At 37.7% G+C, this 19,654-nt stretch overlaps 1 protein-coding gene across 1 annotated transcript in view; it reads left to right on the forward strand.

Annotated features, from left to right (window-relative positions):
• Positions 1–870: 870 nt before the first annotated feature.
• The window catches only part of HSF5 (heat shock transcription factor 5), a 28,858-nt gene continuing 10,074 nt past the window's right edge, over positions 871–19,654 (forward strand). Inside the window, exons 1-4 of the mRNA XM_010951110.3 lie at positions 871–1,563; positions 6,385–6,759; positions 14,976–15,073; positions 17,514–18,035. Of these exons, the coding sequence (XP_010949412.3) occupies positions 993–1,563; positions 6,385–6,759; positions 14,976–15,073; positions 17,514–18,035 (1,566 nt within the window). The 5' untranslated portion in view covers positions 871–992. The remainder of the gene's footprint in view (positions 1,564–6,384; positions 6,760–14,975; positions 15,074–17,513; positions 18,036–19,654) is intronic.

The following is a 19,654-nucleotide window of genomic DNA, read 5'->3' on the forward strand; positions in this document are numbered from 1 at the left end:
TAATTTCTAAGAAAACTTAATACTCATTTTTTTCTTTAACCATGAAAAAGGACTAAAACATATACCCCTTCCTCCCAACCATTTCCATTTTTTAAAATGGCCCTCTCTTTTTAACAGCACAGCTCCTGTTTGGTTTTTATTTATTGATCAGATAGGGATTTATCCTTACGGATACTGCAGAGATTCTGTCCCACCTCATGTGCGGTTTATTTCTCTTTAATGCCTAAAATTTCACCAGCTGGTTGATCAGGCGCAGGGGATTGTACTGCTTTCCTCCTGATTCTCTGCTCACAGGCACCTCAGTTCTCCTTCCACCTTCAGAAAACTGTCTTAAGCAACATATTAGCTGAAAAGAGTATATTTCAAAAAAATATGAAATGCTACTATCTAAAAGGTGAATTTGTTTATGCAGGACATTATCCCCATCACCATTTTTATTTGGAGAGACGATTATCTGTTAGTACTAAGACCACGGAGTTGGGCCCTTTGTTCTCGAGCATGACCGGTTTTGTATCGCCCACTGCACACTATGTGAATTCCAAAGCCCTACGACCCCGCCGGCCACGGTGAAATTAAACACACGGATCTCGGTATTCCGCGGCGGACACCGGGCTGATCTCTTTGAGGGACGTAACGCTATCTGGTGGCCGCAATTCCCAGCCCGGTCCGAGGGAGTAGGACGCCGAGGGAGCGTGACTTACCCCGCCGTGTCCCCCGCCGCCGCCGCCGCCGCCGCCGCCGCCGCACGTGGCCCGGCCGCGCGGAGCCCGGGGGGCGGGTAGGCTCGCGCCGCGTCCGGCAATGCGGCGGGAACTCGAGGCCCCATTGGCCGCGCCGGCGGGCGCCGCGGGGGCTCGTGCGCCAACCGTTCCCGGATCCGCGGCGGCCAGCGCTGGCAGGAGGGGGCAGGGCGAAGCGAAGGCCGGGAGGGATCGAGAACGGGGTGAGAGAGCCAGGCTCGGCGGGGCGAGGCCCAGGGCCCGGGTGGGGCGATGGAGGAAGCGCTGCTCTCCACCCCCATCAACCCCAACAACTTCCCTGCCAAGCTGTGGCGGCTGGTGAACAGCCCCCGGTATCGCTCCATCCGCTGGGACGGCCGCGGCGAGGGGCTGCTCATCGACCAGCCGCTCTTCGAGGCCGAGCTGCTCAGCCCACCTGGGGCCGGGGGCGGCGGCGGCGGGGGCGGCGGATGCACTGGGGCCGAGCCCGAGCTCTTCAAAACCACCAACTTTACCAGCTTCATCCGCCAGCTCAACCTCTACGGCTTCCGCAAGGTGGTGCCGGGCGGGCCGGGTGGGCCGGGCGGCGGCGGGCCGGCGGGCGAAGGGCCGCTGCACCACTTCCACAGCCCGCACTTCCGCCGCGATCAGCCGCAGCTGCTCGTGCACCTCAAGAGGCTCACCAGCGCCAACAAGGCCAAGCTGGCGGCCGGCCTGGAGGTGCCCTGCCGCCCGCCCAACCGCTTCCAGAGGCTCCTCATCACGTCGGCCTCGGCTTCGGCCTCGGCCTCCACCTCCCCGCTGCAGCACCAGGAGCCGCAGACGCCCCGGCCCGAGCCGCATGGTGAGTCCCGTCCGACCTGCCTTCTCCGTCCTCGCTGGGCGGCGGGCGCACAGCCGTCGGGGGGCAACCGCCACTTCCGAGGGCACGTCCGCACCCTCACCTTTGAGGTCTGGGATATGCGCCCGGGAGCCACTCGCGCGGCTCCCCTTCCCGCCAGCACCTCCTCGGGACAGAGTCTGTAAGCATTGAGGCCTTTCTGTGTACACTAGCGGCCAGGGGGCCTCTGGGTTTAGTCTTCCCTGACCCCTCGTGGGCTCCAAACCTCCATAGCCATTAACCTTCTCGAGACCCAGTCTCTCCACGGTGAACACCTAAAAGAAGGAGGCCTTTGTTGAAACACTGGGTCTTGAAGGGCCTCCTTTGCTCATATGGGAAGCAGAACAGAGTTCTGCACAGGGTGAGAATATGGTGAAGGTCAAGGTAGTAAGGAACAGGTCAAAGCAAAGTAAACTTAGAACATTTATACCAACCAAGAGAAAGTGAACGGGGTACCTGGAGTAGAAGTTTGGCCTTAAGGAGATGTGCGGTCTTCCACCCACTGACACACCTAAGTAATCTTAGAAGAAGTGTTCTGACAATCATATTTTAGGTTCCGGAGTAATGTGTAGAATGATAGACGTTGTTTTTATGTCTTAAGAGCGAAAATATAATAACATATTCTGTTGTTTACCAGATATTGTCCCTATGTACAGTGACTTGGTTAAACAACTCTTTCATTGTAGCTGCTTAGAGCTGATGCTTAAGGTGTCATGGGGAGACAAACTTAAGACAAACATAAAGGCACTATTTTCTTTACCATTGTCAAGTTGTAGTGAAAAATGATTTTAGAATGCTCACATTTACAGGCTTTGAATTTTTCACTGTTGGCTCCGATCTTTAAGTTTTCAAAACAAAAAACCTTTGTAAGTTTGTATTTACTCAAAGTTTAAAAAAAAAAGTCTGTGATAGAAAATTATTTTATAAACTTAATTTCTGCTGCTCTTCCCCCTCTTCCAGGAAGGTGAGGGTGGCAGTATTCCCTTTCGCTGCTTAAAGAGTCATGAAGCAGCAGGCCAAGAAAGCAACAGGCCGTAATAACGAGAATTCATTCTTTACCTACAACTAGGAGAGTAATAGAAACATTTTCATCCTGTTGACACTTTTCACATAAAGGTGTCTGGGTTGCTTTTCAGTTACGGAAAAATTTTAAATATACACATGAAAGTAATACTATGTTCAGTTTAACCTAGGCCCAGGGTTATGAATGAGACAGTTCTTTATTCATGTGGAATTTAGAAGATAAGGGATTAGGTTAGAGTTCTAGTAACAAGTTGGAAAAATAGCAGTGGCCTAGGAATGTTCCAAAGGAATTCTAAAGGAATATTAAGCCACTTCCGTATGATGGTCATTGATTTTGGTGGGGAACTGAATGGGGAAAGGCAGTGGAGACAATACCGTGGCATACCTTTGGCAGAATCTCTGACGTGGATGTTTGTTTTTCAGATTGTGTATCTGGTGGGCATAAGGAGAAAAGACTGGAAAATGTGTTCTTTGGAAAAATAGGATAGCCACTTCAGAGAAAGAACATACATGCATATGAACGTAAAAACCAACTTGCTCACTTTTTTCTCTTCTCTGATTTTCTTTTTTCCCTCATCTATCTTAAAGCCATTTGTTATAAGAATAAAGTCCATTTTAGTTAAAGAAATACAGGAGCTATCTAGGATCTGATTTGCTTCACGTATAGCTTGGTTGGTCAGCATTTTAAAGATTATCTGTTGAAAAACATAAATTCATACTTTTTCAGTATAGATAATATATCAATCCATACAGACCTAAGTTATTGTAGTTTTCCTGCATTTGCTGTTGTTTACCATTCTGCCTGTTGGTATGTGGTGAAGATGTATCAGGTGTGGATTGTCTACACCATAGACTTGGTTCACTAGGGAATTTTGTTAACTGGTTTGGGTGAAATGTAATTCTAAGTTCAAAAATACAGGTCCAACTTTGTTTTGCTTTAATTCCATGTTCTAAGTCCTTGACTCTTCTATTTTTTCCTCACCTAATTTTTATTCTGCTTGAATCTTGCCTTGGTTCTGTGCCCGACTGTGTTGCTCCTTTGTAGCTTCCGTTTTGTTTGCTGTGTTCTGCTGCAGCTTGTGGTTTGAATACTTTTCTCTAAGTAGAATCCTCTGCTTTAGCACCGAGTTTTCTCTTCTCTAGATCCATTGAGCCAGCTGTCTTGTTCACCTTTTGAAAATGTACTTGATAAGAAATGTGGGGATCATGTGTTTTTCCTTTTTTGTTTGTCCGCTCTTGTTATTTTGTTTTTAGTGGCAATTTATTTTATGATATTTGTTAAAATTCTCTAAGTAACAAGTCTGAGCAGTAGATACTCTGCTTCTGCCTGGGGATAACAGGCTCTCAAGAGGCAACTTTTTTTTTAAGCAAGAGGCAAATTCTTTCTTGGGGATTGATTAGCTCAGATCGCCTTTCATAAAAGGAATAGAATTTTTAAGAACAGAAATTCAGTCTGCCTTAGGTTCCTAGGATTCTGGATTTAAACTTTGCCAAATATATCTTAGATGTTCTGAAGACATGCAGGTGATGTTCTGTAAAGTTGATCAGCATAAAACCCTATGAAGTAACTCTTAACAAAAGAATAAGTAAGAGATGAGCCTGTTTTAGTTATTTATTTTTAAAAAACAAACAAATCAAAAGGAATGGTCTTCTAACAGTGGCCTTATGTTAGCAGCACTTGAAATATATAAATATTTGACCATCACTCAGTTTACCATAATAGAAGTGGAATTTATACTTTAATTCAGATCTAAATGAGAATTTGAGAAATGAAAGTAGAGTTCTTTAATTATCTGCTTAAGTTTTGACAGTCTGAAAATTCCTCAACAGCTTAACCCTGAAGAGAGTAGAAGAAATAGTAAGCTATCACACACAATAGCAGTATCATGTTTTAGCATGTGAAGCATCCAAGGAAAAATCAAATGGCGGGTAGTTGGGACCTCAGAAATACCTATTGTGAAGAGCAAACAATGTTTCTTTAGGTCTTAAGACAAAGAATCATCAGTGTTAGTTCAAAGTGTGTATATATGTGGAATTGCTAGTCAGGTAGCATAAAAATTGTTTTTGTGTTTTAAAGGAAAAGTAGTTTTTAAGATTAAGTGTATTTATCGTTTAAATACACTTAATCTTCTGAACTAAGATTTTTTTTCCCATTAGATTTAGAGCTCTTAGTTTCCAGGCTCCTGAATTGTTTATGCATATAAGTATGTATATAAGTATGTATGTATTTGTTAATTTTTGGCATTAATGATTTATTCTTTATTAAATTTTATTTTAAGAGTTTATTTGAGCAAAAATCAATTAGAATCAGGCAGCACCAAACCAGAAGTGGTTAAGAGCACTCCCTAATGCTTTATTCTTTAGAGGAAGTTAAACACTATAGAAATATTAGAGTGAAAGATCTATACCATGTTGATTGGTTTTACAGTTTAAGTATTTGGAAAAGTAGGTATTTGAGTGCCATCTTTAACAGATGAGTAGCACATAAATTAGACTTTCCCTCTGTTTTACAGATTAGTTTAATAAAACAAATTGAAAGGAATTTGTGAACCACATAATTTAATACATAAAGCCCTCCGGAGGAATAAGTCAGGCTAGCTTTATTTATGTTCAAGAACTATAGTCTACAACTTTCAAAGTTCGGGGAAAAAAACTCAAAAAATGTAGAAGGTTTTATATTCATATTACAAGATCTTTAAGTTGCTAGTCCAACGTAAAGAAATTAAAACTGAAATTCCTGTATATGATCTGTTATGGGTGCAATTTATGCAAGAGAGATGATGTGGAATTCCGTCAGTGGATTCGTATTCACAAAAGGTTTGGCCCTATACCCAAAGACTGTTGAGTAAATGTAAATTTTGATGTTTGAGTGATAAATATGAAAAAGAAAAAAATCATAGTCTTTAAAATAAGTTCAGCTTGCAACATTTATATCTTCCTTTTCCTCATTGCATAGTACTGCCCTTTCTATTCCTCATCTCTACTATTTAATTTCTTTATACCTTGCTAGGTAAGAAAAAGCAAATACAGGAATCTCTTGGCCTGAGTACGTGGATGTTTAACAGACTCTCCAGGTGATTCGAATGTAAATCAATGTTTGAGAACCATTGATATCTAGGAAGGGACAGGACTAGAGATACTCTGAAGGAAAAAAAGACCACGGAAAATGATTGATTGAGTAAAGGAATGAAAAAGAGTACTGAGTCAGAGTTTTCAAGCCTGACTTTTCTGCAAAGATTATTATTAAAATAAAAAAACTGGAAAGAGAACAAAGAATATTAAATTTCTTTTTTGTTTCTGTTATAGTTTTTATTTATTCCATATGTAATTATATTATGTACATGGTTGAGTGCTTATTTTTGTACCTATTAATAAGGTTCCTAAATGATTTGAAAGACTGAATGGAATTTCTAAAACTTCTAGGAAGTAGCTTACGCATTGGAAAAATCTGGGTCAGTCAATTGGGTGAAAGGTAAGGTGACATTTAGCATTTGATTTAATGTTAGAGTTTAGCCACTTTGTCTCGTAGGACAGTTGTATAGAGAACACAACAAAATTTGATTCCTTTTTCAGCATTGTATGTATAATCTCATATTCTGGATTCTGAATTTGTTTTTACCAATACATTTCTGTTGTGTTAAAAATGGCTGAGAAGTCAGCATATTCACAGTTGAAGAATAGTGTGTATTTTGTGACTTTTGGTTTACTACGTCAGGTGGTGTAATATAAAATTGGTAAATGTGCTCTTCCTCTTTTATGCAGGACCAGTGGCTGTAGGACAATTCCACCGGTCGTTCCGGCAAGATAGTTTGTCTCCTTACTCCTACGTATCAACTTCATCCCACAACCACAGTACTTTCCCTCTGAAAGGTTTAGATCGGACCCCGATTCCTCCTAGAACATGGCAGAACTCTCTTGGAATGCACTCAGGACAAGTGGAAACGTCTCCCACTTTTTCAGATAAAGGGGTTCCATTTTCTGTACTGCAGAGGTTTCCCACTGAGGTCACGTATACCCTGCAGCCCAGTGCCACATCCGTACATGTTCAGCAAGGTCCTCAAACAATGGTCAGCTCCTCCCAAAAATATACTAACTACACACCCTCCGCGCAGTACTCCCAAGCCTACTATCCAACAGGTATGAGAGATTCAAGTTCAGTGGCTTCTCTTAAGATACTTTATAATGAACATTTATATATATATTTAATGCATTTCTGTATGCCTAAACAAAGATAGGAAATATTCACCTAAGAAATATCAATGATTTCTCATGAGTATATATTTTTTTAGCAACATACAAGATTTCCTTATGTTCTTAAAGGTTGTAAAATTCTGTTGGTGCATAAAGGTGTATTTTTTTAGTGAAACTTTTGTATATTCAAAGTGTGTCCTGGTAATAAAATTAAAACTCAGTACACCAGACCTTGCTCTAACTCTGCTCTTGGTGTAGCAGGTTTTTGCTTTGGTTTTTGGTTTTTAAAAAAATATTTTTGTACATATTATGTATTTTCTATTTTTTAATTTTATAGGTGAGATTACCTCATAATGAAATCATTTTAGTATCTCAGTAAGGAAATTTAATAAAAGAGCATGCTCACCATCTCCTAAAACTAAGTTATATTCTTTTAGTAAAAATTTGATGGTGTGGTTTGACAGTGCAGTCCCTGCAGTGTTAATCCCAGCCAGTGAAGAACTGGGAATCTCAGAGAGAAGACCCTGACAGTGACAGCTGACCTAGAGCTCAGCCAAGGGCATTGAAGTTCTGCTGGTAGATCTCAAGTCACTAACTGGGAATCCTTGTGATAGTGACCATCTGTTTAGCTTCTTGTGGCTGAAGGATTTTTTTTTTGTGGGGGAGGGTACATTTTTGCAAAATAATAGCATTCCCATTTTGTTCAAACATGTTTTCTGTTTTGCAGAAACACCGTAGAGGTGGTGTGTGTTTTCAGGTAGCATGCTTTACACAAAGTGATGAAATAGGTCAACAGAAACAACTCAAGGGTCAAGGCTTTCAGAAGAGACCAGCAAGAGAGGAAATGGGGCATTCTTTTACCCTATGAATTAAGACTCCAGGCATATTAATTTTCTCAGATAAGTAGATCTGGAAGCAATCTCTAGGAGTTTTATCTTAGACCATTTTTCCCAGGCAGGAGGAAATCAAAAGCTAAAATTAGTGGAAAGAATGTAAATTAGATGAGGGAGTTAAATAATTTGCTGCCTTTTAAAAGTTATAAATTTGGCAACTGTTCCATTTGTAACAGTACTCACTATTTTCTAGCTGATAACATACAACTATATTCTTTTATTATGGCTCATTGCATTCTACCTAAATTTAGCCAGTAAAAGGGATTGCTTTATTTTCTCAAAGTGTTTAACTTTAACAATATTAAAACAATAAAACCAATGTGTAAATTAGGTTGGGTTTTATAGATTTTTGGAGCTGCTACCATTTTGCTGGGTGGAAATCAGAAGGAAAAGGAGAAGGAATTATATGGAGTAAAAATGATACAGCATTTCTAATCATTTGACTATTAGAGATTTTAAGAACTTTTAAAAAACTTTTTTACATAGAAAAAGATTGAGGCCTGTTTCTTTTTTTTCAGCTACTTCTTTGAAGAACAAAAATATCTGGGTGATCTAAAAATAGAAGATGATTAATTTCATGTTATAAGTTATATATCTTACGTATAGCAACAAATAGGGTCAGATTTTTACTGAGGAGTTTAATCCAGTATTTTAATAAACAAATTAGGTAATTCTATCTAAATTATAATTTTGACTGCATTCCATATGTCCATAGAACATATATATATGTGTGTATATAAAGAGTACCTTTTCTTACACTTGCTTTACATTCTGTCGCCCACCAACTGGGCAAAACCCCTGCTTCCCCTCTTTTTACCAATAAATGTTTCTCTTTCTTTTTCCTAACCTCCCTTCAAACTCCCCTCCTCAAACTGTTAGACTCAAAAGCTCCTGGGGAGTTGAAATTTAGAAGGACTGCATTAGAGAGATATAGAAACATGCTTGGCCTTCCAATTTGGAATTTTGGAAAGACTTTCCTATGGACATATTAGATATGTTGGCTAGATCCTGTATTACTGTTAGTCCCACAGTTAAGGGACAGGTGGTTATAATCTGGCTTGGGAGCCATACTAGCAGGTATGATGATATTTCTATGGGAAAACGTATTCCAGGTTACAAACAATCCTCTTGGAAGCTCCTAGTTCTAAATTTTATGAGAGCTACTTATATATTATTTACCAGAAAACAGTACAATTAGTTAATATTATTCATTCATTATAGAAATACTCTTTGTTAAATTATGATGATTTAAGATATATGTTATTTAAAAATATTTTGTTAGCTTAGTTTTAAGTTTATAAATAAATTCATTAATTTAATAATTAAATTGAAAATTGCCTCCCAAGAGTTCAAGGTAAGGACTGGGAACAAGACATTAAAAGAACAAGTTAAGTGCTGCTGGTGTTTTGATAGTAGATAGTGCACATGAAACAGAATCTTGTATTGTCTGAGTTTTTGATTTGTCTTCTTTACTAGGTAAATAAACAAATAAACTTAATTACCCCTCTGGGGGGTGGGAAGGGTATAGCTGAAGTGGTAGAGCACATGCTTAGCATGCATGAGGTCCTGGGTTCAATCCCCAGTACCTCCTCCAAAAATAAATAAACTTTACTAGGGATAACTAAAATGACTAAAGTTGCTGAGGTCATGAGAATAAGAAATCTCATAATTTCATGCTGACTTCTAATATATAGAGTAGTTCTATGATATAATGTAGGCAAGACTGCTTTGAACGTTCTGAAGTACTATGTAAACAAAAAGTGTTGTTAAATACAAAAGACCTGCTGTAGAAAAGAAAGTGCCAAAAAAAAAAAAATACTGTACAAGTACTTAATTCCTCCAAATTTTAGGCAAAGGAAGTAAAAAGTAGTGAGCAATTTAACCAATATTCAGTGAGTACCTGTTTATGAAGAGCTTTGCAAATGACTTTCCCAAAGTTAAATAGAATATTATCCTCAGAGGCAGGATAATAATCACCCCTAGATTCTACTCTCTAAGTCCTAATAAAGTAACTGATTTTGGAATAATGGTCATACTTGAAGCCCTTCAGAGTGAAATATATGAGTCAAGATTTGGATCAAATTTTAGTTAAAAAAAAAACAGTACTCCACTTCATTTAAAAATTAGTTATGTTGAAATAAACTTGGATCTGGTCTTCAAATAGTATAACCAGTAAATTTTGAATTTTGTAATACGTGATAAATTTTTCTCTAGTTAAGCCAAACATTTGAGACTAAAAAACTGCTATTAGACTGACTCATAAATTGGCTCATCTGAATTCTTTCTTACATTTGTCATTCCTCTCTTGAAGCATCTGTTTTCTTTGCCTAGCTTGCTTACATTTTTCCACTCATCACTTCTTCAAAAACAAACTATTGTAAATCCAGTATTAGTTGACTCTCTTTAGTCTTACCCTGTCTTGAATTTGATTTTTTCCTCTGATGCTGTTTTCACAGTGTGCTACTGTAATTTATCTTTTTAATAAAAAACTTCATTTTAGACCTTTTCATTTTACTCATTCTCTATATATTTGAACATACATAAGAATATCAATATATTCATATTTGTATTTTGAGGAAATCCTGTATTGAGGAATTATTCTTCTTTGACAAATAATGCGGAATTGACTCAAAATCAACTTTGCCTTTTTTTCCAAGTTTTAAGCTCAAAGCAGTGATTAGCAATTTGTAGCTGCCCTTTGTCTTGTATTTTAAGTAATAAAATTTGTATAGCAATCACTGTGACCGGGTACTATTCTGAGTACTTTCCAAATATTAATTCATTTAATCCTTACAACAACCTTATACGATAGGGAATGAAATTATTCTCATTTTATAGATTAGAAACTGAAGCACGGGTAGGCAGAGGCAGGGCTGGGGAACAAATCCAGGCACACTGTGCTCTGCTGCCTGTCTGCCTGTTTTACAAAGAGGGACTTTTTGTTTCGTTTTACTTTTGAGAGACTCTTTCCTGGTATTTCTCTTCCCCAGAGTTACTTCCAGATAGGGTAGATGACAGAGATGAGTGGAGGGACCTTCCCTTCTATGCTGCTGGTGGCAGTGGGACTGGCCCTGGGCTGTTGACTCAAGATGCTCAAGCAGAGAGAATGTACCGCAGCTGCCAGAGTGGGAGGTCCAGTTTGGGGCCCCCGAGGAGTGGGGCTACCTCTAGTTTATTTCTGTAACCCCTTACACCTAGCATGCTGCTTGGCTATAATGGACCCTTAGTTAATAATGTATTGAATGAATGAAATAATTCTAGTCTCAGCTTTGCAGTTAATCATCCTATGGACAGTGTGACATCCCGTGGATCATTTCATGCCACTCAGCCTCAATTTCCCTTTCTATACGATGGCAGTAATAGTTTGGGCCAGGGAGTAAATGAATTAATGTATGTAAATAGACTGTAAAATTTAAAACACTATTTACATATAAAGGATAAAATATTTTAAAAACTGTCTTTCAAATGAGCCTCGATATTGACACTTCAAAGTCTGAATAAAGTGATTTGAAAGGACATACCCTTCCCCTCAAGGTACATATGATCTGTTTATTGAAAAATATACATTATATCATTATTTTTTAATTTTTCTAAGTTGACTCAGACAAAAAGGATTGCCTTATTTTTTGAAAGTACATTTAAATTTTAAAGACTTGATCTTTAGGCTTCTAATCCTACATAGTGTACATAAACAAAGACTCGAGTTAGAAGAGCCTCTGATGCTGGTAGTATTGTGCTCAGGTAGCCTGTATTGTCAGTTTCTCTGAAAAGGCCTGATTTTGTTCTTATTGAAAGAGAGACTTGGCTCAGATACACCAGGAAGTTCTCTTTAGCTGCAAGGAGACACTAAGCAAAAGCGCAATTATGTTTTCCTTTCTTTTTAGTGAGGTAAAACACACATAGCATAGAATTTACCGTTTTAATCATTTTTAAGTGTACAGTTCTGTGGCATTAAATACGTTCCCAGTGTTGTGCTAGCATCACCACCATCCATTCATTTCCAGAACTACTTCATCTTCCTCCACCTGAAACTCTACCCGTTAAACACTAACTTCATCTTCCCCCCTCCATCTTCTGGCAGCCACCATTCTATTTTCTGTCTCGAAGAATCTGATAGCTCTAGGGACCTCATTTAAGAGGAATCATTTATTTGTCCCATTATGATTAGTTTATTTCACTTATTTCAAGAGTCACTGATATTGTGGTATGTGTCAAATTTTCTTTCCTTTTTATTGCTGAATAATTCCCCACAAATGTCCATATGAATGTACCACATGTAGTTTATCTGTTCGTCTGTTGGTGGACGCTGGGCTCTTCCACCTTTTGGCTGTTGTGCGTAGTGCTGCCGTGGACATGGTCACACACTGATCTGCTCTGCTTTCACTTTGGGGTGTGTGCCTAGAATGCCATTTCTTCACCTCACCATAAGTGAGCTGTTGGGTTTCGAGTTGCTGTAGTAACTCACCTTGAAATAAATTTACTTTTAGTATGTGTTTCCTTTTTTGTATTTATATTGGTTATTTTCTCACTGTTGACACTGTACTATTCTGGAGTAGATTTAGGTCTAAAACATTTTCATTAAGATTTGAACTACCTCCGTAGGATAAAGTGTATGAACTTGTCCTAACCTGTAGTGGAAGTGAAAATGTTTACCTTTTGATAAAGTTTTAGTAATCCTGGCTTTACTTTATTACTAGAATTGTTTCTAAAAATGTGATCAACTCTTAGATCTGAAATAGAATTCTGTTCATTATTTCCAGTTTTTATTCTACATGCAATTTAATGCCCTTAAGTGAACACTGCCTTCAGGAAGACACTGGAAGATCTTTATGCAGATGAATGTGTCTTAGGACATAGTGATAAACTCAGTTGTGTAAGTGTTAGTGCTCTCACAATGGTTTCATAATACATTAGATTAATTTGTCATGTATTAAGCACACAGTTGCACTTTAATAGCTAGGTTTTCATACTCCGTAAGCTTACTGATACCTTGCTTTGTTCTGTTTTGTTGACTATACGAAGTAGGACTGCACTGGTAAGGAAATAGCCATTGAGAAATCTTTGTGGATTATCTTTTCAAGACCTCCCTTCGTGCAGGTACCTTTCTACTTTCTGTTTGTAGCTGGACACTGTAAAGGACATTCACTGTTTTGCTGCTGTTTCCTTAGATACCAAATCAGCTGTCAAATATATATTAATATATTCTCTGTTGTATATTCTGTTTTATTTCTCCAAGAAATTTATTTTAAGGTACACTTTAACAGCTATTCAAAATGTGTAACCAATAGAGTCAGATCATAGCAGTATCAGAAAAGCTGATACCTTTCGTTGCTTTATTTGTAGCAGAACACTTATGGTGCCCTGACGGGTGAAAACCTGCAGCTCCTGACTCAGTCCTTTCCTGCCACTAGGGGGCTCAGTTTTCCTTAGCTGTTAAAACTCTAGAAAAAGATCCCAGTTTTTTTCACTTTTGACAAATCCTGCAGACCTCTCCTTGGTGTTTTGCTTTTTGGATTTAACTTATTTCCCAGGATATTTATGCTTTCAAATGTCCTGGGAAACCAAATTCAAATTCAAAGCATGTTAATTGTGTATCTGAATAATCTCCAAGGATACTGGAAATGACAACAGCTTGAATTTTATGTGGCCATCCTAGTAATGTCTGGCTTTTTAAACCACTGGAATTGTTAAAATCATGTGATTCAGAAAACATCAACCCTTGTATTTGTATGTGAACTAAAATTCTGTCCATTATATTAATTTTTTCCTTCCACGTGCAAAATACAGTGCCTTAAAGTGCACACGATCTAATAAGAAAATATTTATTTCTAGTATACCTTTATGAACTTCTGATATTTTAAAAATCAGTTGATAATGGAGAAATAGGGAAGCATTTCCATGAATTTCTACAATCCTTAGGCCAATTTACTTTCAAAGATTACAGACTGAGATTATTCAGTAATTCTGTTAGCATACTCAAAGTATGAAAAATGCGGACCGAAAAAGAAGAAGTTGCCACCTTATAATAAAGACACCTTAAATATATTCAGCAAGTGGAGTTCTAGTAAATTTAAAATACTACATTTTAGGAAGAAGGGAAAATTAGGGAAGTATTATGATATATTAGAGAGCATGTGCTTTGGAGTTTGACTGTTGCCTCTGATACTACCAGCTTTGTGACTTTCAGCAAAATTTTTTTAAACATCTCTGAGCTTTAGTTTCCTTATTTTTGTAAAGTAATGTTAACACGTCATTCAGTTGCTGTTTGGATTAAATGAGGCAATGTATGTAGAGCACTTGGGACTGTGCCTGGACCGTGGTGGGTGCTCAGTAAATGTCATCCTCTGTTTAATCCAAAGGTGTGATGTTATAACTGATTCTCATTCATTCTGGTGAGTTTCTCTCTGGAAAATGGGAGGCTCAACCTATTATTAAGACTGCATCTGTAAGTATGACTGTACCTGTGCAAAGACTTCAATCTATTCATGGTATCCTAATATAAAGTTTGGAAAATATATTTCCTTAGCTAAAATAGTAGCATTGTTAGCTATTTATTTATTGACCGCTTACTGTATGCCAGTGTTCCTTTGAGTGATTTATGCATATTAACTCATTCGTTCCTCACGACAAACATATTAGGTGGGTATTATTAGCACCCCTCTTCTTACAGGATGCAGAAACTGAGGCCGGCAGAGACTAACCTTGCTCAGATTTATACAGCTATTAATATTTTGGAGCTAGGCTCCAAAATCAGGCATTCTGGCTCTGGGATCTGAATTCCTAACCACTTGTCTAAATGGTTAAAACATTTTTTCAAAGATTTCACTGGATGCATTGTATAATAGTAGAAATGTTTGGAGAGCATTTCATACTTATTTTATCCTTAAAAAAACACACCTTCCTCCAAATGTTTATTGCTATTAAAGTGATTGAAATAAATATTTTAAAATTCCAAGTATGTCCTGATATTTTCAACAGAAGGAAATTACTACTTTCAGTAAGGATAAAAAGTTGGTTAGAAAGGCAACAAAATGTTTAAGTGCTAAAGAAATCATTTATAAGAGCAGACATGACCCTTTTAAATAATATTTAAAATTAGTTTATTACCATTGTTACCAACAAATAATAGCACCTAATTGAAGGAAATATATTCTGTTGCACCCACCACGGAAAGCTTTTGGAATTTTTGTCTCCAAGTTGAGAGAGAGGAATGGCTGGAGCACTGTGGGGTTACTTGGGGTGACGTTTCTGTGTGTGGATTTGTTCCAGCCGTGCTGCAGTGCTGCCCTCCCTCCACCCACATGGACGCGCTCAGTAGCTGTGTCACCCCCGCGGCCTCTTCCTACGCACACTGCAACTACTTCCAGGTGAGAGTCTTGGAACAGTGGACGACCCCTGTGCCTCGGGTGCAGTACTGTTGACCTTGCAGAATTGCAAAGTGTAACTTTATCTTAATGAGTCACCGGAGGTAAGCTGTGGATCGTGGCCTCAGTTTTTCCCAATTCTAAAAAAATGGAGTTGATATAAATGATGTCTGGGGATTCTTTCAGGCCTACACTGTCTTCTAGGCCTAGTGTTAGGCACTAGCCACACGTAGCTATTTAAATTTAAGTTAGTTAAACAAAATTTAAAATTCATTCCTCAGTCACACTAGCCACATTTTAAGTGTTCAATAGTTTTGTATGGCTAGTGGCTACCAAATTTTAGAGCATAGGCAGAGAACATTTCCATCATTGCTGAAAGTTAGTTTGAACAGTGCTGTTCTAGGCTCTTCCATAGTAGAATGAATACCAGATAAACTCAAAGTATGTGAATCACCAAATGACAGATCCTTCCAAGATGGTATAGATGGTTACTTCTTTTTTAAAGGGGAAAGGAAAAAATGATGTCAAAAATGAGAAATTTAAGTGGTAGTTTCCTTCAGCCCCAATATTGTAAACACTGGACTTCTGTTATTGTCTCATTATTTATTAGGAAACAATTGCTTTGATTTAAACATTGTAGATGACTGTTTCTAGGGTAAGATTAAATCCCATGTTTGTATTTTTATGTTACAGTAAGAGATTTGAATTATGTGCCTGCTTTTGATATCACGTAGTCATACCAGCTTCTGTTCTTAAGAGAATGTCTTATTAGTGGTGGCATTCCAGTACTCAAAAAAACATTCCTTTTTTCTTTCCTTTTTCTTTTTTTTTTTTTAGAAAATATACATGGGAAGTCAAATTATAATCATATTGTTGTTTGAAGAGTATAGAATCAGATCAAGGGGACCTAGCCGGACATTTTTAATGACAGATATCATCAAGCATGTTAGTCCAGGATATTCATCTTCACTAACTATCCCACAAATTAAATGCTCTTGTTTGTAGACCCAGGCATTACCTCCCCTGGGTCATACTGGAGGTACCCTGTCAGTGTTTATATCTGGATTATGTTTATGTTTTAAATTAATCATTTAAAACACCTTTAAAGATGTTTTCTTACTAAAAGACAATACATGTTCATTGTAGGGAAATAGAGAAAAGTAGACATAAAATTTTTAAATGGAAAGAAGGGAAGTATTTTAGATGCCGTTCTGGAAATAAATGCAGTTAGTTTTGTTGGACTGTAGGTACAGTGAGAGTGTGCATGAATGGTCAGTATATTATAATGGTTAAGAGCCACAACTCTTTGAGTCAGACAAACCTAGATTTGAAACCCGGCTGTGCCAGTTACTTCATTGTGACTTTGGGTAAATTACGAAGTTTCTGTGAACTTCAGTTCCATCATTTGGAAATGGAGATTATCACATTTCATAGACCTCTTGTGAGGATTAAATGAAATAATGTATGTAAAGCACTTTGCATGTGCTTGACACAGTTAGAATTCAATAAATGGTGCTATCACCGATAGTAGAATAGCTTGATGCTTAAACCATCTATATTTATATTATTTGGCATTAGTATCCTTCAGATCATTGACACAATCTTTGTAGTGGTTTTGGTAACGTGGACTCACTACATGTCTTATTTAATAGTAACTTTTCTATATTTTACATTTATAACCTGAGATAATCAACAAACATTTATTGAATACCTACTCTGTGCAAAGCTCTGCATTTGGCAATATCAACTCATTACATGTTGTATTTAATCATCACTCTTCAGTATTCTGTGTTCTAGCTTGAGATCATTTATCACCAAACATGTAATTGAATGTCTGTCCTGTGCAAAGTACTATGTATAAGAGAATACATCTTAAAGTTATCAGTCTAAAAGTGACAGCTTTTTAAAATCTCTTATTTTATTATTAAAAGTAAATAATCTCAGGACCAAAGGACCTTCGATACTCCATCCATTTTTTCCCAGATCATTTGGAACAGGATATCTGTACCTCCCTCTGAATCTGTAGAAGCATTGGTGGACTTGTGAGCAGCCTGTGTTTGATGTTTCTTTTCTGCTTTCCTAAAACAGTATATGATAGATACAAGTGTTGCTTTGTCTGTCAACCTCTACGGAAGAATTTGGTATATAGACATTTAACAGCAAATCGGTATTTGGGTACTGTAGTTTTTTTGGTTTTGTATACTTTAACCCTGAGAATTATTGGTCCATTTCAGTGTTAAACTTATGGTGGTTGACATATAATAGTTGCTGAGTAAATGTTAACAATAGAATTGAAGCTACCACTGCTGAAAAACTGGCATTTAAGTTTCCTTAGTGAGCTTTAAGTTTACGTTTAGCACTCATCAGCCTAAATGTTGTTGCTTTCCTCCTTAACCTCATACTTGATTTTCTATCCAAACAGTCCTATTTTCTCTTTTCCCAGAATCCTCCAATGCAAGCTTCCTATCCAGTTGAATTTCTACCTTCTAATTGGCCTTGCAGTGCTACTGATGAAAATAAAAAGACAGAAGTAAACCTAGAGGCTGTTTTTCAAATAGTAGATGAGTTGCATTCCTCCCCTAAATTGGAGATGGTAAAGGTGGAACCTGTTGAGAATCAGTGCTCAACATCTCAGTCTAACAGAGGCCAACATATCCTAGCTAACTCAAACAGCAGCAATCCATCTTTCACAAGTCAGGCTAGCCAGCTGGAGCCACTCACTCCTGTAGGCTCAGATATTACGTCTTTTGTGGTCGGAACAGAACAAGCAATTACCTGCTCTCTACCACAGTCACCCGAGTACATCTATACCATCCATACAGCTCAGCCTGTTGAAAATACTACAATGCAGGAATCTGCAGCCATCCAGCAAGCTCATGTCAAACTGAAGGAGCAGCTAAGTCATAATCCATCTCCAACTTCAGTAGTATTTGTGCAGGAAGGGCTACCGTTCAGCACACACCAGGTAAGAGGCAAAGAAAAAATCCTGATAAATGTCAAAGGTGCTTAGTGCCTCTTGCTAAAGACTCTTCTAGTGGAGGCTTTGCCTGGATTTTATCTGGGTTTAATAAGTTTATTACGCTTTCCAGAAGGATCATGTCTCAGTAGTTCTGCACAGACGATTCTGAAAGAAGTAACCTTAACCCTCAGGCATCCTCTCACTATGTTATGGTCTGAAGTCAACCTCTAGAGAGGCAGTCTGATTGAACACTGTGGTGCAGGACTTATTTTCATGTTAAAAACATCCCTTGAGTTTTGCTTTCTAACTTAATTTGGATGGACTAGTAGATGTGCCTGGCTATTCAGAAGGGACGGTTTTTGTCGTAGATAATATCAGGACTTCCGAAGCCGTTTGTAGCATGGAGGTAAGGAGATGGCTGGAGGTGTTTTCATACTTTTTTACAGCATCATTGCATTCTAATTTGACTTGGGAGCATACTGTGTTTGAATTTCCTTACTAATATTCTCATTCCTAAAGCAGAATTCTGACTCTAGTTTGAGAGATATGTTCTGAAGGTAGGAACTTGATTCCTTTATTGCTGCTAATTTATGACCAGAAAATGAAAAAATACTGATTCTAAATAATAAAAGTACATCCAAATTAAAATCACTTTTTGTGATTATTTTTTCCTACTTTAAATTTTTTTTTCTTGATCTTAGCCTGATACATGTATTTTTTCATTTTGGATTTTTTTTCTTTAATGGAATTGAAAATATCTTCATTGTTAGAGATTCCCAAGATGACCTTTGGCAGTGTTTCAAAACGTATTCTTTTTTAGCTATAACTTTAGATCCAAATGTCTTAAGGTTTCTATCAACTCATTGTCCTTTTCGAGCCAACTGTTGTGACCCAACATACTATGTATTAAAATAATATTATAAATTCAATAGATCAAAGATAGGCCCATTATGTTTCAAATATGCCTGTGGAAAGAACATGAAATTCGTCTTTGTTCCTTCATAGTCACATTCAAAATACTAGATTTCATACCTTAACATTGCATTCACACAGTTGCTTTTTCTTTTAAAAAATTTGAGTATCACAGCTTTTGAAAGCTGTGTTTTAAACTTTCAGCTTTATTTCATTACATGGTTTTATTTTAAAATAATTCATAAACAAGTAGAGTATTTTAGAAGTTGATCACTTTGACAAAGGGATTTGACATTTTAAAGAAAACATTTTAAAGAACTCTAACAGAAATTCATATCTCATAAGCAGGGCAGGTCTAGATTTTATAGGAGCTGAAGCTTATACAATTTAGAGGGTCTCATTAAGACAAAGAATACAAAATTAATAGAATAAAGTGTTCACAGCCTTACTGACATCATTCAACAGGATCATGCCTATGGCCATTCTGATATTACCAAGATGGAAAATCTGATGGAAGGGATGCCAAAGTGGGAAAAAATAATGGTATTGTAAATTTTTGTGTGTGTGAATTTTACCGAAAAAAAAAAAAAAAAAGAAATCCAGCTTCGCGGTAAATCTTCCTCTGATCATAAGTAAATGTTTTAGCTCCATAGACAGTTCAGTGGTTTGTGTATAGGGAAATACACGTCTTGCTACCAAATACTCAGATTAGC

This window comes from Camelus bactrianus, chromosome 16, assembly GCF_048773025.1.
Source record: "Camelus bactrianus isolate YW-2024 breed Bactrian camel chromosome 16, ASM4877302v1, whole genome shotgun sequence".
In the NCBI taxonomy this organism is placed as follows: domain Eukaryota; kingdom Metazoa; phylum Chordata; class Mammalia; order Artiodactyla; family Camelidae; genus Camelus; species Camelus bactrianus.